The 20,483-nt window shown below is 58.8% G+C and overlaps 1 protein-coding gene and 1 long non-coding RNA gene across 2 annotated transcripts; both read right to left on the bottom strand.

Moving 5' to 3' along the window:
• Nucleotides 1-392: 392 nt before the first annotated feature.
• Nucleotides 393-13,316, bottom strand: CCDC9 (coiled-coil domain containing 9). Its single transcript, XM_086690216.1, has 14 exons — nucleotides 13,218-13,316; nucleotides 11,425-11,498; nucleotides 11,126-11,277; nucleotides 9,198-9,299; nucleotides 8,730-8,978; nucleotides 6,991-7,074; nucleotides 6,723-6,896; nucleotides 5,466-5,647; nucleotides 3,676-3,722; nucleotides 3,430-3,562; nucleotides 2,887-2,977; nucleotides 2,403-2,799; nucleotides 1,940-2,032; nucleotides 393-873 (listed from the first exon to the last, which is right to left on the bottom strand). The coding sequence occupies exons 6-14, from the start codon at nucleotides 7,036-7,038 to the stop codon at nucleotides 770-772; spliced, it is 1,269 nt and encodes a 422-aa protein (XP_086546342.1). The 5' UTR covers nucleotides 7,039-7,074; nucleotides 8,730-8,978; nucleotides 9,198-9,299; nucleotides 11,126-11,277; nucleotides 11,425-11,498; nucleotides 13,218-13,316; the 3' UTR covers nucleotides 393-769.
• Nucleotides 13,317-19,080: 5,764 nt separating this feature from the next.
• On the bottom strand, nucleotides 19,081-20,242 carry LOC147573693 (uncharacterized). Its single transcript, XR_015244974.1, has 2 exons — nucleotides 19,590-20,242; nucleotides 19,081-19,492 (listed from the first exon to the last, which is right to left on the bottom strand). It is a non-coding gene; the product is annotated as an uncharacterized LOC147573693 (long non-coding RNA).
• Nucleotides 20,243-20,483: the final 241 nt, after the last annotated feature.

The raw sequence follows: 20,483 nt of genomic DNA, 5'->3' as shown, positions 1-20,483 counted from the left end.
ACTTCGCATCCAGAGATCTAAATTCAACGCCCCGAAGCTCCAGCTCTGCCCTATAAGCCAGTCACGCCCCTTCCCCAACGCCTCCCCACCACCCTCAGTTTCTCCCTCTCCCTAAAGTCATGGGATCCAGAGCAGTCTCCGGGGAGGAGAGAGCGCAGCCTGGAAATCCAGACTAACCCCCTCCTGCCGCCCCCTCCCCATCAAGGCGGGGAAGCTTCAGTCCCCTCCCAGCAGCGTCTTCAGGAATTCGGGGAGGCCTGCGAGAGGGGGGGGGAGGGAAGACGTATCAGGGGAGTGGAGGAAGGAAGACCCCTTCCTCCCGCCTCTTCCGCCATGGAAAAGCCCGCCAAGCACAGCAACCCAGCCTGCCCTCCAGAAACACAGTTCAAAGGTTAGCGGAAGCACTGCGTTTAATAAGAGAAGGCCGGTGGCCTAGTAATTCCAAGTCCTGCGGGAGAGTCACCGGCTATTTGCCATGCCCCAGATGGAAACTCCAGGAGGCGGGAATCTAGATCCGGGGACCGGCACCTAGCCCCCCATGGCTGCCATTAGGTAGGTAACTCGGGGGCGTCTCAACCCTCCCGGTGCCACGGCGCCCCCCATTCGTGAGACTTGCCTATTGCCCTGGTCCCACCCCGTTCACTGGCCCTGACTCCGCCCCCCTTACATTTAACCCTCTCCTGGCTGGAGCGTGACGGAAGCAGAGGACAGAGGAGCAAGGCGACAGGAGGTTAGTGCAGAACGCGGAGGCCGCAGTCTGCAGGCGCGGTCAGCGGGCGGCCCCCGGTGGCGGAGCGGCCGCCACCACCTTGCAGAAACGCACCCTCTGGAAGTCGGTGATCTCCGCGGTCTCCTGACCCTCAGTGCCCGCCTCTGGGGGAGAGAAGGGGCAGTCAGCGGAGGGAACAGTTTCCCCCACCCTCCACCCGTCTAGTTCCGTCTCTGATCCCAACTGAGCCTAGCTTCAGTCGCCCTGCGCTAAATGGTTTATGGGCCTCGGACTCCCTTTAATCCTCGCCGGGGGCCCCACAAACTGCATGCACCCCAGCAGAACCCTATTTACAATCGAGGAAGCTATCTGGTACAGCGAGATCACAGTCACTTGGCCAGCAAAGGGCCCAGAGACGAAGACGAGAAACGCCTGGACACCCTGCCCTCGCCGACCGTCCTAAACTCTGTCCTCTCAGACTCCAGCCTCCCCCACTCCCGCCCAGTCCCCCACGGACCTAAACTAGCCCCAAGAGTGCCCGCCCTCTTGCCCCTGCCCCCCTTTGCCCTTGCCCACCTGAGTTCTAACCAGATCTTCCTTCGCTCTGCCCCCCAAACTCTGATGTCACGCCTGGGGAGGTCCCTGGTTCCCAACCCGGCTCGCACTGATGGAGGTGGTTGGGCCCAACATTCTAACGGGAAATGCATTTCGATTCTGATTTCCTCTACTCGCTTAGACCCACCCCCCCCCCCCATTCTTACTTTTGACCTATTTAAATTCCTCCCATCCAAGTACTAACCAGGCCCGACCCTGCTTAGCTTGCGCGATCAGACGAGATAGGGCGCGCTCAGGGTGGTCTGGCTGAAGACGACCTATTTAAATTCCTAATCCTGCCCTTAGCCCTACCCCTTGGGCCTAGCCCCACCCCATCATATTTAGACTTTATCCCCCAACCCCTGGGGTCAGCCTCTAAATCCTAATCCCACCCTCGCTCCCCTCCCCCACCATTCTTCCAAGCGCGAGGCCCCAGAGGGCCTCCATTTAGCTCCACCCCCTTGACCTGGGCTCCAATCTCACCCAATCCCAAGCGTTGTAGCCTCCCCCCCCCACCATCCGCGGCTTCCCCGCACACCCAGCTCCACTCTATCCTCTCCCCAAGCCCTCCCCTCAGCCCCAGGGGGAGAAAAAGAGGAAGAAGGCCATCTTCTGGGGCCCCGTCCACTCCCCCACCTGAAGCTGCCTCAGACCCTTCCTCTTCAGCTTTCTGGGTTCCTGGGAGGCAGGGCCCACTCTCGAGGGAGGCAGGGGCTGGCTGGTCACCTCCTGGGGAAGGGGGGAGGCCCAGTCAAGCCCCTACCCCTCCATATTTCCCCCCACCGTGAGAAAGAAGGCCCTGGGGGAGCGGGAGGGGGTGTTCAAGGACACACCTGGGGAGTATCATTCGAGGACGTGAACTCTTTATTGGGGAGGGGCCTCTGTGGCCCACAGCACGGGCAGGATCTGGGGGGGGGGGGGAGGCATTCCAGAGACAGGCATGGACCGTCCTCCCTACCCATTGGGGTGGCGGGTACACGGGGTCCCGGTGAAGGGGGCGGGGGAACCCAGCCCCCGACGGTTCCCCGCCTGCCAGTGCACCCCTCCAGCACACACACAAGCAGCCAGCTTCATGCATTTCCAAATGGCCAGGCCTCACCCGGAGAGAGGGAGAGGGCATCAGCGTTGGGGGAAGTATTCAGCTCCGCCTCTTCGCCCCAGTCAGACACGGGCTGGTGGCCCCCAAGGGGCGAGAAGGGGCTAGAAGGCGTGGCAGGGGCCGGGGGAAGTGGCAGGGGCTCCTCTGGCCTGGAAGGCTCTTTGTCAGCCTGCTCACCGGTGGGGCTTCCGGTGGGCGCAGCCTCTCGGGGTTGGTGGTCTTGGGCTGGTTCTTCTTCCTCCTCGATGGCCTCTTCCTCCTCCTCCCCCTCCTCCTCCTCCTCCTCGATCTCCTCCTCCTCCTCACTCACATCTTCCCACTCCTCATCCTCCCCCTCGTCCTCCTCCCCGTCATCCTCAGGAGGCCGGTGGGCAGGAGGAGCTGGGGTCTCCAGCGGCTGCGGGGAGCACAGGGCAGGTAGGGGGAGCGGGCGTGGACCCGGAGCACCCCCACCCCCCTACCCGGAGAGGACAGCCTGCCTCACCTGCACGGGCGTCTCCTCGGGTGGAGGGGGCTGTGGGGCCTCAGGGGCTGGGGATGCTGCCTCCTTCGTCTCCCAGCGGTCGTCATGGTCACTGGAGGGGACCAAGGAGAGGGGTGAGGCCCAGGTGGATGGGAAGGGGCTTCCCACCTCCAGATCCTCTCCGGAGAAGAGCTGCAAAATTCATCTCCGGGCGAGAGGGGGTTGTAGGTTTGCGGGTGAGGACCCAGCATGCTGGAGCACTAAGGAGGAAACGGCGGGTCTGTGTCCCCAGGTTATCGGGCACAGATAGATGGAGGGGGGCCAGGTGGCAGAAAAGAAGAAGGGGGACGAGGAGAGGGATGGGGATAGAGCAGGGACGGAGGCCCCAACTCCCCAGAAGCAAGAGCCTGACCCACAAGAGAGACACACGTACCCGAGAACAGACAGGGACGAGACGGCAAACACAAAGCCACACATACACATGTCAGGACAGCCAGGTCTAGAGCCACACGGCCCTGCTGCGAGGGGGGGGCCTGCACACGCCAAGGGAAGGGGTGCCCCCACCTGTAGGCACGAGGGGCTGCCTTGGTCTGGGATCGGCTACCCTTCTTCCTCCTGCGGCTGACCTCCGCTTTGTGCTGGGACAGGAACTCCCTGAAAGTGGGGGGCTTGGGGGGCCGAGCCCAGGCCTGATCATCTGCAACAAAAGCCGGGAGGGGTCAGGGATGGGGGGAGGGGGGGCAGGGCACAAACTAACCCCCTCGCCCGGCCCACCCAGCGGCCCCACCCCACCCAAGGACACCCGCTCACCATAGCGATGGGATGGTTCGAGGGCAGCGGCTGGGCCATCCTTGAACCTGGGGAGAAGAGAGAAGGGGGTGAGCAGGCAGCTTAACAGAAAGAAAAAATTCAGTATTTGACCCCCAAAACAAAAAACTTCGAAAGCCCATAATCCCCAGCTTCCAGTCAGGCCTCGCTTGCTAGCACTCCTACGACACCGCGCTCCTGCCTCAGGGCCTTTGCACCCACTGCTCCTGGGGACACCTCCCCAGGCCATTCGGCGGCCGGCACCCTCACCTCCTCCAGGCTTCCGCTCAGACCCTCCTAAACCCCGGTCTAAAATAATCACATATTATTACACGCGCATCACCCAAGTCTAAAAGAAGGGTCTCCATCCTTCACGCTCCGTTGTTCCTCATGAGCTGCCGCTGGGATCTATTCAGTGTCCACCTTTCCAACTAGAATCTAGGTCCCTTGAAGGCAGAAGCAGTTTTGTTCACTGTCGTGTCCCCATCCCCTAGAATCCCCACCACCCTTCGTGACACAGAGGAGGGACTCAATCCACGTTTGCTGCCGAAATCAACGTACCCACGCGCTAACGAGGCGCGCCGCACGCTGCTTCAGGGGCTCGAGGAAGAACAATTACGTTCTCGTTCCCAACCCGGAGAACATCCCGCTAGAAGCCCGGCTGCCCGCACCTTAGAAGGATTCGCCACAACGTCTGTGCAGAGACCTCCTCACGCTTGCACCGGTTGGGCTCACGACCCACAGAGAAATGCTCAGACCACCCAGGCACACAGCCAACACTCTTTCTTCAGCCCGTGCCAGAGACAAAAGCGACAGGCGCGGAAACTTGCAAAGCAGCAAAGGGCGCGGGATGGCATGGAAAACCACAGCTGCGGGGGCGCCAGGGTGGCTCAGTCGGTTAAGCATCCGACTTCGGCCCAGGTCGTGGCCTCGCGATTCGTGGGTTCGAGCTCCACATCGGGCTCCGTGCTGACAGCTCAGAGCCTGGGGCCTGCTTCGGATTCTGTGTCTCCCTTTCTCTGTTCCTCCCCCGCTCACCCTCACTCTCTCTGTCTCAAAAAGACAGAGATTATTTAAAGATTAAATAAATAAATAACATTAAAAACTTAAGTTTTTAATAGCAGTCTTTAGACTGCTATTGGCCAGCTCTCTGGTATGGAAGTTGGTCTTCTGGTCCGGGACACAAGGGTACAGCTCTGCTTTAAGTTGGGCTAACTGGATGTTTCCGGGGACCTCAAAGAGCACGGAGTCACATAAGGATACCAGTGCCACCCGGATAAGGGGCTGGGTTGGTGGGGGACAGGCTGGTGAGGGAGGGGGGTGCGAAGGTCTAATCACTGTTAGCAGTTTCTCATGCCCTCCCCGTGCAGGATTTCCATCCGTGCCCTTGGCCGAGGGGCCGTGGCACCATCTACTAGGGCAGCTTAATCTCTGGCCCCAGTGACGCTGGGTCTGCTGCTACCAGAACGGACGTGCCTGCTCTCCCCTCCTGCTCATCTGCCAATGCCGTGACCAGCACCTCTCTGGAGAGCTGCTCCCTTCAGCCTGAACCCCAGCACGAACCCACACGAAGCAGAACGGAGTTCCGCCCGCATGGAGAAGCCAAGCCCAGCCAGACCCGCGGCCTACGGGGCCCGACGTGGATCAGCCGAACCCAGCTGACCCACAGACACGAGGAAGCGGTTTGACACGCCGGGGATTTGGTGATGGTGACCTCGAACCCGACACACGGGGCGGGGCGACGGAGGCGTTAAGTCAGGGGTCAAGGTCGAGGGGCCAGAGAGGACACTCACATCCCATCCGTCTTCTCGGCATCCCACTCCCGCCGCCACTGGCCAGTGGGCTTGCGGTGTCTCTGCAGCCGCTCCTGGTCGATCTTCTCCCTCTCCTGCTTCCAGCGCAGGTACTCCGACCGCTCCCGGCCCGTCATGGACAGCGTCATGTCGCCAGCGCCGGCCAGGCCGGCCCGGCGGCCCTGTCCCGCCCCGCAGACGGGCAGTCAGGGCCCCGAGCCACTGGCCAGCCTGCCCCCGTCTCTCCCCCAGGCCCGCTGTGCTCAAGGTCACACAAGGAGGTGACAGGGCAGAGATGCGAACGCGGTCTGCTCGTGTGGCGCCTCCTCAGAGGCCATCCCAGATCTCTCCCCAAGCGGCACCCCGTCTCCACCCTCTACGCCCCCTCCCCTGCATTGTACGTCTAACACTAGCTCACGCTTACTATATACTCGCTCGTTTACGTCGCCCCCACCAGAATCAACCTCTTTAGGGCGGGGTCTTGGCCTTGTTTAAGACTCAGCTCCAGGGCGCCTGAGTGGCGCAGTCGGTTAAGCGTCCGACTTCAGCCAGGTCACGATCTCGCGGTCCGTGAGTTCGAGCCCCGCATCGGGCTCTGGGCTGATGGCTCAGAGCCTGGAGCCTGTTTCTGATTCTGTGTCTCCCTCTCTCTCTGCCCCTCCCCCGTTCATGCTCTGTCTCTCTCTGTCCCAAAAAAATAAATAAACGTTAAAAAAAAAATTTAAAAAAAAAAAAAAAAAGACTCAGCTCCAGGGCGCCTGAGTGGCTCAGTCCTTAAGCACCTGACTTCAGCTCAGGTCAGGATTTCGCAGGCAGTGAGTTCAAGTCCCACATCGGGTGAGCACGAGCCCCACTTTGTGGGAGCCCTGCTTCTCTCTCTCTCTCTTTCTGTCCCTCCTGGGATTCTGTCTCTCTCTGCCACTTGCTCCCTCTCTCTCCAAAAAAAAAAAAAAAAAGGAAAAAAAAGAAAAACAAAAAACAAAGACTCAGCCCCAGCACCCAAGGCCATGCCCAGCACCCAGTGGGTCCCGGTAAACGTTCCTGACGGTATCGAGAGAGGACAGGGCCAAGCACACCGGAGAGCCAGGAGGGGAGGGCGCTGCGGTGCCCGCACGGCAACGGACCATCGGCTTGGGGCTCAGAGGCCGGGCGTGGAGGCTGGCCCCCCCTGCCCTGCTGTCTCGGTCAGCCCCGCGCAAACGTACGCCGCAGGAAGGACGGTGGCCGGGCCAGGGCGCCCCAGCACCCGGCACCCACCTGCCGCTCCTGCTCCAGGCCGCAGCGCACCCGCTCGAAGTCGGGTCCCCCCCAGTTGCGCCCGTGCCGGCGGCTGCCCTCCCGGCGGTCCCGCTCAGGCTCCTCCAGGGGCCCGCCACGTCGCCGGGGGTCGTCCAGGAAGTTCCGCACCGGGTTGGGCTCCAGCACGCCTTCCTGCGGGCCCAGGGAGTGGGGGACGGGGTTGGCGGGCTCCTGGGGGGCGGGGGGTGGCAGAGGGCCGCGCCGCGGGGACGCCCGGGGCACTGACCCGCTGGTTGCGCTCATACTCTGCAATCTTCTCCATCTCCTCATTCATCTTCTCGATGTTCTGCCGGCGCCGCTCCTCCCACTCCTAGGGGGTAAGAACACGGACACGGAGACCCCGGGCCGTCAGGAAGACCCGCACAAGCCCACTGCTCGCTGGCATCCGGGCAGGAGGGGAGCCGCTGCCGGCCGGAGACTCCCTCCTTAGACAGGCCTGCTCTCAAAGGCCTGGGCCGGCATCTGGGACTTCGGCTCCCAGCAGGTTCTCGGTCAACGGCTAACTGAGAAAGGGGGCTCAGGGTGCCTGGACTCTCTGTGCAAACGACAGCCGTGCCCTGAACGCCGGCTTTCCTTCCGAGGTCCGGGATTTGGGTAGGCGCAAGGCAGAGGGGCCCCACACGACCAGAGCCCGGTAAAAACCTTGGGCTCTTGGTCTCCAGGGAGTCCCCGGGAAGACAGCCCGTCGTATGGGTTGTCGTGACTCAGCGCTGGAGGACCCCCTCCCGTGTGACTCGGCCTGACGAGAACGCTTGGGGGCCTGCACCTGGCTCCCTCCAGACTCCGTCCCGCGTGCCTTGTCCCTCTGGTTTTGTTCTGTGCCCTTGCACCATAATGAATCTCACCCATCAAGCTCCCTGGGGAAACGCTGAACCTGGGGAAGGAGCCGGGGACCCCAACACACCCTGGCTGCCACAGAACTAATGACAGCAGTAACAGCAATTGCTTGGCAGATGGCGAGGTGACCCCCCACAATCCCTTCTCCCCTTCTTCCGTGGTAGCGGAATTTCAGATAGGCCGCAGGTTGCCGGAGAGGACGTTTTCATTCCCAGGGCTCGGCACACAGGAGACAAATAAGCTTCCGCTTGGTTTAAACCATGGTATCCGGGGGTCTTTTACGTGACGGCAGCTTAGCGTGTACAAATGGTAAACAAACACCCGTGGGGCGCCTGGGTGGCTCCGTCAGTTAAGCATCCAATTTCGGCTCAGGTCACCATCTCACAGTTCGTGAGCTTAAGTCCCGCTCCCAGCCCTGGACTCTCTCTCCCTCTCTCTGCACCTCACGAGATTCTCTCTCTCTGCCCCTCGCTCACATGCTCGCGCTCTCTCTCTAAAACAAATAGGTAGACAGATAGATGAACATCCGTAAGTGACATTCTTCCGACGCTCGCTCTGAGGCTTTCAACGGACTGCTGTTCACAGAACGCTCACAGTAACCTTTAAATCTGATTCTAGGACTCCCCCCAAGAAGCTCCCACAGGGAAGGGAGCTGCCCAAGGAGAGGGAACTCATCGAACCAAGTTGAGCCCAAGTCCATGGTGCGCTGAGTCACTCTGCCCCGCAGCCCCCCCGGCCTGCTAACCTCCGCATCGGGGCGGCAGAGCAGTCTCAGTAAGAACATCACTGCTCCCCACAAACAGATCCAGGGAGCGAGACAGACAGAAAAAGAGAACCAAGGAGAGGGCGTGCACTGGAGAGAAGGAGCCAGAGAGAGGACAGGGATGGGGCAAGACACGGCGGGTGGCAAGGGTGCACCAGACACAGAGCAAAACAAGGGGAGATAAAAACACAGGGAGAGGACGCGCGACACCGGTCAGGGGTGGGGGAGGGAGGAGAGAGAGAACGAGCCGACAGAGGGGCGGAAGAAGACAGATGCAGAAAGCCGGTCCGTCTGCGGGCAGGAACGAGGCGAACGAGACCGGAAGCGCATCAGCCAGAGGACGCCAGCCCATCCCGGGCCCCCACCTTGGATTTGCGGTCGGCAGTTGAGGCATCTCCGGCCCCAGACAGATGAGGGGACCCCCGGCCCCGGCCCCTCCGGCCGCGGCCCCCAGCTCCTCCTCGAGGCTGCTCCCCAGAACTGTCCTCCCAGTGACGGGCCACCCGGCCCACGCCTGCCCGGCCTCCCTGCTGGGGGAGGGGCCGGCCTCCCTTGCTGGCCCCCGGGGGCCGCGGGGTCCCAGGAGACCTCCGAGAGGGACCCAAGTTCTTCTCCTGTAAGAGGGAAGGGAGAAAAAGTGCAGTCACTCAGATGAGGAGACGGGGACCCCCAAGCCCAGAGGGCAGCTGTGGAGCAGAGGCCGCCCACAGGGCTGGGGCGGCTGGCGCGGCTGGGGCAGGTGGGGCGGAGAGGGGCGCTCTCCGGCCTCAGGTCTCAACTCTCATCGCCTGCCCCCCGGCCCAATGAGTCGCCCAGCCCGGTGCAGAGCTCACCACCTCAACGGCCACGTTCTCCTTCTCCACCGAGCGGCCCTTCCGGGGCGCTGTCACCGCTACTCCCTCGAGTTCAGCTTTTTTACGGTCCTCCTCGATCTCCTAGGAGCAAACGTCAGCGGGAGGAGGTCGGCGGTCTTGGCACCAGCGGTATTCCCGCAGCCGCCATGAACTTCCCCCAAGACTGGCCCCCACCTAGGCCTCTCTCCTGAGCTCCAGGCAAGAAAGCTGATCGCTTCGGCATCTTCCCCTAATCCGCACGACACTATTCCCGTGCTCAGAACCCCCCTGCAGTACCCAGCTCTGGGCAAGAGCCACAGCCTACGGGGCCCTACAGGGTCTGGCCGCGTTACCATCCTGACCTCATCCGTCACCCTCCCTCCCTCCCTCCCTCCCTCCCTCCCTCTCCCCCTCGCTCACTCTGCCCCCCTCAACGTTCCTAGAACACACCAGGCTCAACCCTGCCTCAGGGCCTTTGCACCAGCTGTTCCCTCTACCCCCAGAGAGCCCTCAGCCTCTCACCTCCTTCAGGTTTCCGCTCCTGAAATGTCCCCTCCTCAGAGAGGCCTTCCCTGACCCGCTAACAGAAACCACCTCCCGTGCCATTCTCCTGTGCCTTCTCCTGCTCAACTACCTGGCATCACGCGTATCTGGGTTATTGTCTGCTTTCCCCTCTGCAACCGAATCGGCCTGAGGACAGGGGTACCTGTCTGTTTCATCCACTGACGTACCCCCCCCCAGCCTAGAACGCTTCGTGACACACAACAGAAATTCAATATGCTTTTGTTTTTTAAGTGAATGAATGCATGAAATATGAATAAATGAAACCCACCCCTCCTCCTAAGTCCTTCCTCAGGAATAACCCCACCACCTACTCTGTCACTGCTGGTAAGGACCTGAACCTCATCCTGGCCCCTCCTTCCACCTCCCCTCCCCTCCCCCCACCACTGCCTGTCACGGAGTCCTCCCCACAGCCCTGTCCCTCCTCTCCCCGCGGAAGTCCCTGCCTCAGCTTCCTCCTGGGCCTCTGGCCTCCGGTATCACCTCCTCCCGCTCAACAGCACACAGCAGCCAAAGAGCTCTTCCTAAAAAGCTATTCTAACCTGACCCCACTCCTGCTCAAAACCCTCCAAGGTTCCCCAGTGCCCTCGAGAAAACGTACAAATTCTCAGCGTGGCGTGACCCCTGCTGACCTCCCTGGGTTAATATCCCTCCACTGACCTTCCCACATGAAGTTTCAGGTTTCTTTTTTTTCCCTAAAGTTTATTTATTTGGGGGGAGGGGGGGTGGCAGTGGGGAAGAAGCGAGCAGGGGGAGGGACAGAGAGAGAGAGAATCCCAAGCAGGCTCCACACTGTCAGCACAGAGCCCCAACAGGGGGGCAGGGGGGCTCAAAGCCACGAACCGTGAAATCACGACCTGAGCCGAAGCAGGATGTTTAACCAACTGAGCCACCCAGGCGCCCCCTAAGTTTCAAGTTTCTGCACAAACTAATCCCTCTGCTTAAAACATGTTCGCCTCTTCTCTTCAGCTAGCTTACTCACCCTTCAGGTATCAGAATCCTTTCCTCTAGGAAGCCCTCCCTAATATCCTCCAGACTGGGTGAAGACCCCCACTCTGGGCTCTCACAGACCCGTGAACTACCCAGCCCAGCCCACTCTGGGTCATCACTGCCTAAAGAAAGGTCTGTGCCCCTACTTGATGGTGAACTCCAGAAGGACAGGCCCAGGGCTGTCTCGGTCACAGCTATATCCCTGACAACATTCAGCTCAGAGCCTGGCAGTAAAGACCCTGGTGGGTGTTCGTGAATGAATGACGGATGGATGGAATGAAGGAAGGAATGGCCGGCTAAGGCCTTTGGCTTTGATCCTGAGAGTGATGGGAAGCCATGAAAAGGTTTTAAGGAAGGGAGAGGTGAGGGAAACTCACTGCGGGGAGGAGAGGGGATGGGGTCTCCCAGGGCGGGGCTAGGGCACCTGGTAGCGCCGTATGAGGGCCTCGTTCTTTCGCCGAAGAGCTTCGATCCTCTTGTCCAACTCGGCATCTTTCTCCTCTTTCGATTTCAGATCCAGTGTGGCTGACTGAGAAGGAGAGACAGCTGAGAGACAGCAAGGGAAACCTACACCCATCCCAGTGCATTCGATCCAGGGTCTGAGTCGTGGGTCCCCTCCTCCCAAGCTCCCTGCCCCAAAGCTCAGATTCCAGAGACTCCCCACTTTCCATCTCACCATTCCACTGGCTAGCTGGGGCCAGGGTCCCGGCAAACTTCCCCTGCAGAATCCGGACACAGCACCAGGCCTTCCTGAGGACAGAGGGAACGGAGCACTAAGGCCAATGACTCCCCAGTCTGCTTCCACCTCTCCTATACTGGGGGCTCCTCTCAAACACACATGCGCATTAACAACACCTGCACCCCGAGGGGATTCTAGCCCTCATTTCCACTCTGTCTTAAAGGGCTAGCCTGCCCCTTACCTGCACAAATTTGGACTCTGCCACCTCCCATGGTTTGTGCCCACCCACTTGCTTCTTAGACACTAGAGTCACACCCACTTTGGGAAAAGTTCCGGCCCCACCCCACTGCTTAAGGAAACAGCCAACAATGCTCCCTTCCAAAGGAAGATTCCAATCCAGCCTCCACACCCCAGTGCTGGGAGTTTTAACCCAGACCTCCATCTCCAGAGAGCTTTAGATACATCCTCTCACCCCCCAACCAGTACAAGAAAATTCTAGGCCCACCTTCCTGCGTCCATTCTGGTGCTGCTCCATCCCTGTGAACACTCTAAATCCACCTCTCTCCCAGGGACGTGTCAGAATCGTCCCATAACCCCACAGTCAAAACAAGCCCGATCTCCACGCCTATAGGCTGCCCTGACCCTGGGAGAACATTTTAAGCCCACGCCTCCAGCTTCCCGAGAAAGGTGCCGCTGTCTCCCCAACACCCCGCCAGATTCCAAACACAAGCCTGGTACCCAATGGCGAGGTTTCCCGTACCTGGTTCAACCTCCCCAGTGTATACTTCCCCGCCCGGCGCAGACAGAACTTCCCGGCCCGCGCGCGGCTTTCCGGGGGTGGGAGGGGGAAGCTCCAGCCTCAAACTGGTCCCGAAGGCCACGGCCACGGCCCCGCCCCCCTCCAGGACTAACTTTCTGGCCCCGCCCCACCCGCTAGGCCTCAGACCCCGCCCGCCCGCGCGTCGTTAATCTGGCCCAGCTTCTGACTTTCCCAGCCAACCCTCTGACCCCACCCCCCCGGTTCCCCGGGCAACAACCTGAACCCGCCCCCTGCTTCTCGCGTTATTACATGGGCCCCGCCCACGGCCCTCCAGCCAACACCCTGGCCCCGCCTCCGACTCGCCAGGCCAACCTCCCGGTCACGCCCCCTGCTTCCCAGCCCGGCCTCGTCGCTTCGAAACACGGTCCCGCCCCCTACGCCCTCAGTCAGGGTTCTGGCTCCCGGGCCCGCTTGCCAACGCTCGGACGGCACCCCTGGGTCCCGCAAAACTTTCCGGTTGCACTCCCATCATTCCCCGCCAGCATCCTGGCCACGGCCCCCGCCACCCACAACTTTTTGGTCCCGCCCCGCCTTCGCGTCAGCCTCTGGATCCGCTCCTGACTTGCGGGCCGATGATCCGGACCCGCGGGAAGCTCAGGCAAAACTTTCTGGCCCCGCCCCCAGCACGTTCGGCCCGCGTCCCGGTCCCGCCCCCTAGCTCTCCCGGCAATATTTTGGCTCCGCCTCCGGCCCGGGCACAACTTTTCAGCCCCACCCTCTTCTACCCACCCACGCCCCGGCCCCGCCCACAGCTCGGCCCGCTCGGGTCCGGCCCACCCGCCGACGTCCCGCCCCGCCAGCGCCCCTCGAGCTTTCCATGTGGGCGTCCAGTCCCCGCCCCCCGCAGAGTACTCTGACCCCGCCTCCGCGGGCGGCTCGCTGCCGCGCCTGCACCCGCTCCCGTTCCCCCCACGTGGGGCGCCAGGCCCCGCCCTCTCCGGGCGTGCTCCCGGCCCCCTCCTCCGGTCACCTGTCCCGGAGACCCCGCGGCGTCGGCGACTCCGGCTCCGTCGGCCTCCGCGCCCGCAGCTCCCGGGCCGCGCGCGTCACTTCCGGTCCGCACCACGTGAAGAGGGGAATGAAAGAGGATCACTTCCGGTCCTGCAGTCCCGCTTCCGGGAGTCTTAAAGGCGCCGCACCCCCCCACCCCCCTACCCCCTTCCGTGGGTGGAAGCGGGGGTGTGTCTAGGTGGTACGCAAGGGTGTTCTGGAAGCTTTACTCAACTTCGTTGGGCCTAGATGACCTTCTTCCAGGGAAAGGAGACACCGTCCTCTCTCTGGTCTCTACCTGCTGCCTCTTCTGGTTCCAGTAAATAGGTACTAGGCACTGGGCAATAATTCCTGGAAGCCTGACCCACCAGGCTTGTGCTGGGTGGGTGGGGAATCCCTCACCCTCCTGCCAAGGAGACCTTAGAGTTTCAATCTTTCTTTCATTCTCTAAATTTGCATTGAGTGCCAGGGCCAGAGGGTGGGGGGAAGGGGGTGTGCTTGGGGAGGGGAGGACTCCGGCATGAACAAGGCAGACCCCATCCCTTCCCTCATGAGGGAAGGCACAAGCAAATGTGAGATACCACAAACAGAAGCGTGGGAGGTTCCTTGCAGAGGGGCAGGAGAAGAGGGCTTAGGGTGAGGGGGTGGGGGGGGTCCAGGCAGAGAACACACAGCCTGTGCAAAGGCCCTGTGGTGAGTGAGCTTAGCGCCTTCTAGGAAATGCAAGACGCTCACTGAGAGATCCGGATGTGGCTGCAGACTCCAGGAGGTTCCATGCATTAACCAAAACGCCAACGTGATAAACCTATCATTACACGTCATACAAAATTTGACCGTTGAAGTGGGCAGACCGGATCCCCTGAGGTCGCTGGTAATTTTATTTTGTGATTTAAAGTGTGGAAAGTGGAAGTACCTGCGAATCCCTTGCCCCTTATAAGGTTACAGTTAACAGCCCTTCAGAGACCTTCTCTACACATACAACTGAGTTCTCTTATAACTCCCCAAATACCTGCCAAACCTACCGCACGACTGCTTTGCTTCTTCATTCAGATGTCACCTGCACTTAGGGGCCTGCGTTGAAACCGCCTGTTTGAAAGTTGCAAAACTCCCCATCCCTTGCAATCTTTCCACTTTATTTTTCCATTTTATTGTTCGCCCTCTAAACTACCAAATGTTGGGGCGCCTGGGTGGCTCAGTTGGTTAAGCGTCCGACTTCGGCTCAGGTCATGATCTCACAGTTCGTGGGTTCAAGCCCCGCATCAGGCTCTGTGCCTGCTTCAGATTCTGTCTCCCTCTCTCTCCACTCCTCCCCTGCTCTCTCTCTCTGTCTCTCTCAAAAATGAATAAACATTAAAAAATAATAATAAATAAATAAATAAATAATCAAATGTTTTGCTTACTTATCTTGTTCTCTGTCCCCTCCACTGTGTTGTCTGTCGTCATACCTTGCTGTGTCCCCAGTGCCTCCAACAGGCAATGTACTGCCATGGTACAGCCTGACGCGGGGCTTGATCCCACGACCCTGGGATCGTGACCTGAGCTGAAATCGAGAGTCAGACGCTCAACCAACTGAGCCACCGATTCTGTGGCTGTATATCTTCGGTTTCACAATGGATAGTTGACAGCCTTTAAAACTGCTGTGTGATATTCCATCCTGGAGATGGACCATAATTTGCCCCACTTGGTCTCATGGACGGTTGAGTTGTTTCCAATTTGGGGAGATCGCCAATAGTGCTGCATTGAACTTCCTGAGGCACACGTCTTTGTGAGTACTTGACCTTGCTCAAAAAGGACTCCTAATGTCATGATTAAGACCACGGACTCTGGGGGCGCCTGGGTGGCTCAGTCATTTAAGCGTCCAACTCTTGATCTTGGCTCCGGTCATGATCTCACAGTTCGTGAGTTCGAGCCCCACATCGGGCTTTGCGCTGACAGCACGGAGCCTGCTTGGGATTCTCTCTCTCTCTCTCTCTCTCTCTCTCTCTCTCTCTCTCTTTCCCTCTCTGTCTGCCTCTTCCTCTCTGTCTCCCTCAGAATAAATAAGTAACCATGAAAAAATAAGATAAAAGACCACTGAGTCTGAAGCCAGAAGGCTTGGGTTTGAATCTTGGCTCTGTCATTTACCAACTGTGTGACCTTCAGCTTGTACAGAACTTGTCTGGAATGTAGCCTCATCTGCGACATAGGTATCCTAGCACCTCCCTACTAGGCTTGTGGTGCAGAATTGAACGGATTAATGAATTAATACACCAAGGGCTCGGCACAAGACCTAAAATATTTAAGTTCTCTGTGTATGGAGACCATTATTACATCTTCTACAAAGACAAATTCCTCGATCGAAAGTTCATTCCCATTATCACGTTGCAGTAAAAGCAACCCAAGGCGGACGCAGGTTGTTTAGGGCCTGAAGTCCATACAAAGCTGGAAGCCCTTTTACATCAGAGAATGAAAAGTGTGTAAGTCAAAGGCACCTCCCGGGGTGTGGGCCGGAGCCCCGGCTCCGTTGGACGAGGCATCGAGAGGCTTGCACGTCACCTCCCTGACAGTAAAACCACCTCCGGAGGTAGCAGCTCAGCAAAGAGGCTGTGCCAACTCCCACTCCCTCAAGCAAGCCCAGGGCGCGCGTTTCCCCGCAGCCTCACTGACGCTGCGTTTTATCACTTCTTGATCTTTGCCACCCTGATGACCAAAGGGTGGTGTCATGGTGCGGGGTGGGGCTGCCTCTCCCCGGCTGAGAAGCGAAGCTTTTTCGTACCCGCATATACGCGCGTATGTATAGACCCATTGCTTGTGGGGGTGGAGAGAAAGAGGGATGCTGGAAAAGTACTATGAGATTCTGTCTTTGCTTGGATCTCTGTAATAACGTTAGAAAAGTGAAACTTGAAAGCAAGCCCTTCTCTGAATGTCTGTCGGAGGTCAGAAGATAAGATTCAGAGGGAGCTGGACCCTGAGAGTCCCCCTTTGGGGCACTGAGCATTTTCACCCGGAACTCTGGGCAACTCAAGGGGTTCGCCATTATCGCTCTGAGCTGTCAGCACAGAGCCTGACATGGGGCTCAAACCCACGAACTGTGAGATCATGACCTGAGCTGAAGTCGGCCACTTAACCGACTGAGGCACCCAAGTGTCCCTGACAGTTGTGATGTCCCTGCCCCTCCCAGTCAGCCCAGGAAGTGAGCCCATAGCGCTGGCCCTCAGTCACCCAGCTACCCAGAAGCCAACCTGGGATTTGAACTCAGGGCTGCCTGACCACAGGGATGCCAGGTGCAGAGCAGGTAAGATCGTGGCCTCTGGAGCCAGGCCGGCTGACTTCAGATCCCAGCTCTGCCGCCTGAGCTGTGGGACCCTGGGGGAGTTACTTAACACCTCTGAGCTTTTGGGTCCCCATCTGTAACATAATAACAGTGCCTGTACCCCACGGGGCTACTGGAAGGTGCGGTAGGCTGAGCACTGGCTCCCAGAGATGTCAGCACCCTGATTCCTGGGACCTGTGAATACTTGTTTACGTGGCACAAGGGACTTGGCAGATGTGATTAAGAATCTTGAGATGGGGCGATGGTCCTGGAATCTTTGGGGGGGGGGTGTGTGGCTCACCGCAATCCCAAGGGTCCTTATAAGAGGAAGAAGCAAAGGCAGATTTGACACAGAAGACAGGGTGACATGGGGGCGCCTGGGTGGTTCAGTCGGTTGAGCATCGACTCCAGCTCAGGTCACGATCTTGCGGTTCGCTGGTTCGAGCTCCACATCAGGCTCTGTGCCGACGGCTCGGAGCCCGGAGCCTGTTTCGGATTCTGTGTCTCCCTCTCTCTCTGCCCTTCCCCTGCTCTCTCTCTCTCTCTCTCTCTCTCGAAAATAAATAAACATTTAAAAAAATACAGCTGGGGAAAAAAGCTTCAAAAGGCCAGGGGACTGATTGTCCCCTGGAACCTCCCCAGGGAATGTGGCCCCAGCCAACATCCTGATCTGGGCCCAAAGAAATTGATTCTGTGTCTCTGCCCGCCCCCCCCCCAGAGGTGCAAGTGAATGAATGCCTGTTGTTTGATGTCAGCCAGAGGCACCTACAACAGTGTCTGGCACCCAGCAGGTGCACTTAACCGTGACTCTTACCATCACCTGAGCGCCCCCTCCCTCTGGCCTCGCCCGCGGCCTCTGGAGACACGTCACAGACGTTTGCTCGCTTATTGGTTAAAGGGAGGGTCTCCTTCCAATTGTGTCACGGGCCTCGAAGGTCTGGTTCACGCCCATTTCACAGACAGGAAAACGGGCTCCAGCAGCTGTCCTAACAAATGGCCACGCGCTGTGTGACCGAAAACAGCAGGAGGGTATTCTCGACCCTTCTGGTAGGCCAGAAGTCTGAAAGCAAGGGGTGGGCAGGGTTCTTCGTTCTAGGGGCTCCGGGGGAGACTCGAACGCACCAACCACGAGATCATGACCGGAGTCGGCCGCTTAACTGACGGAACCGCCCAGGCGCCCCGCCCTTGTTGATTTCTGAACACAACATAGCACAATTTTCCCTTGAAAGGAGTGGTGGAGATCCTGGCGATTTTCAGTATCTACTAAGACCATGCAAATAATCCTTTGCGCTTAACGACAAAAGAACGGCCCAGATGAAAAGGCCCGACAAGGTCACAGGCCTGGTGAGGATGCGCGGCAGCCGGGACTGACGCCCACTGCTGGAGGGGACACAAAACGCCCCAACTGCTGTGGAGTAAGTTCTACGACGGTCCGAGGCACGCACATACCCCGTGAGCCAGCAAATGCACTGCGGGGCATTTACCCAATAAATGCGTGCACGTGCTCACCAAACATGGGCAAGAACGACCGTGGCAGTTTCGACACAATCGCCCCGCTTATGCGCTGATTTGTGTCCCCTCCCCAATTCGTGTGTCAGAGTCCCTACCCCCCAGCACCTCAGAATGTAACCTAATTTGGACATAAGCCTTTAACAGAGGCAGTTAAGTGAAAAGGAGGTCATTAAGGTGGGCCCTAATCTCCTATGACTGGTGTCCTCATAAGAAGAGCTTAGGGGCACCTGGATGGCCCAGTCGGTTAGGTATCCGACTTCGGCTCAGGTCACAATCTCGCGGTTCGTGGGTTCGAGCCCCGGGGTCGGGCTCTGTGCTGACAGCTCAGAGCCTGGAGCCTGCTTCGGATTCTGTGTCTCCCTCTCTCTCTGCCCTTCCCCACCTCAAAAATAAATAAATGAACTTAAAAGAAGAGGAGATTAATATCCATGCACAGAGGGAAGAACCCCACGTGTGGACACAGGGAAGACAGCCATTCCACAAGCCAAGGAGAGAGGCTTCAGAAGAAACCAACCCTGGGACACCTTGAGGTAGGACTTCTCACCTCCAGAACTAGGAGAAGATAAAATGGGGGGGGGGGGGGAGTTGTTTTTAATTTTTTTGAAAGTTTTCTTTATTTTTGAGAGAGTGCGAGTGGGGGAGGGGCAGTGAGAGGGAGACAGAGGATCCGCAGCGGGGTCTGCACGGACCTCAGCCAGCCAGACTTGGGCCTCGAACTCACCAACCGTCAGATCATGACCTGAGTCGCAGTCGGACGCGCAACCGACTGAGCCACCCAGGCGCCCCCTAAAGTTTTGTCGTGTAAGGCACCGGGCCTGGGCTACTTTGTGGTGGCCGCCCCGAGCAGACTCAGACGGCCCCGAATTGGAAAGAACCAGAATGTTCTTCAGCGGTACAATGGATACTCTCGCTGGGGTGCCTTTGCACGCGGAAATGCCACACGGCAGTGAACATGAACGCTCTCTTACCGGCGCACCAGCACGTGCGTGCATCCCGCAAACGAAACGCTGAGCGACAAAAGCCAGACAGACGCAAAGGAGCACATACGGTTTGATTCTATTTGCATGAAGTTCTAGAACAGGCACAACTAAATCTCTGTTTGTAGACTTGAGGATAATGATTGCCCGGGAGAGAGTCAGTAGAAGGGGGTCCCCAGGGGGTCCTGGTAGGAGGTGGGGGACCTGTAATGTTTGGTTTCTCCCCCCAGGGCTTCTGCACTCGGGGTTCGTGGGTTTTACAAAAGTAGATACGTCGTGCCTTCGTGTCCACAACGTTTCAAAGGATTTTGAGGGGCGCCCGGGTGGCTCGGCGGGTTAAGCCTCAGGTCTCGGCTCGGGTCACGATCTCACGGTTAGGAAGTCTGAGCCCCGCATCCGGGGGTCTCCGCTGTCAGGGCTGAGCCCACTTTGGATGCTCTGCCCCTCCTCAGCTCGTTCTCTCACTCCCTCTTTCTGAAAAATAAACGAATAGACGTAAAAAAAAAAATTGTGGTTTGTTTTTTTTTTGCAAATACAATTTGGAAGCTCAAGAAATACCCGTAAAAAATACCTTGTGGTTATATGTGAAACGGAGTTAAGTTCTCGCATTAGTCCGTCATTATCAGGCTACGAGAAGCTCTGGTGGGAAATTGGGCCGCCGAGCGGGCCCACGTTCGCCCTGGCCACCAGGGGGCGGCCTGGCGCCCTTCTGGCCGCTTGAGATGCGGCTCGAGCATTCATTCGACGAACCCGTCCTTGCCCTGTGCCAATCTACGCTGGGCCGGGCCTCGTTGTCGTCTGCGGATCTGTGAAATGGAGATTGGAACGTACAGCTGTGCCGGAAGGCTGTCCCTGTCGCCATGGAGCTCACTTTCTCCAAGAGGAAACAGACCATAAATAGCTAAACAAAAGGATGTTCAGAGGAGGGCTGCGGTGCAAGATAAGGCTGCTCCCAGGGGACAGAGATGGTCCGGGAGGGCTTCTCTGACGAGCGGACGCTTGAGCAGAGCCTAGAGGGAAACGTGGGGGACAAGCCAGATGACTGTGGGGGCGTCCCAGGTGGGGGAAAGAAATATGGGGACCTCACCCACCGTCTGAAAGGTGGAAAGGGAGACTGGGGTAGACGGCCAGACACAGTAGGAGGCAAAGAGCCACACATCTTCTGAGGCAAAGCCCTTCGGGGCTGAGCTACAGACCAGATGAACTCGTTTGACCCTGGGGAGACGCAGGGAGGCGATCGGCAGGTCCTGCCTGGAGGAGGTGGCCCGCGACTCAAAGCGTGGAGGGCCCTCCGGACGACTGAATGAATATTTGTTGTCTCATGATCGTTTTAAAGGCCCAACTGGCTTGCCGACTGCTGTTTCCCCAACCCCGAAAGAGGATCCGTGCTGACACTGACATTTTTTTTTCAGTTTTTATTTTAATGCCAGTGAGTTAACACTCATTGTCTACAGGGCGGCCTCCC

This window comes from Puma concolor, chromosome E2 (assembly GCF_028749965.1).
Source record: "Puma concolor isolate L17-30 chromosome E2, mPumCon1.1.hap2, whole genome shotgun sequence".
Taxonomy (NCBI): domain Eukaryota; kingdom Metazoa; phylum Chordata; class Mammalia; order Carnivora; family Felidae; genus Puma; species Puma concolor.
This window is presented reverse-complemented; position numbering and strand designations above follow the sequence as displayed.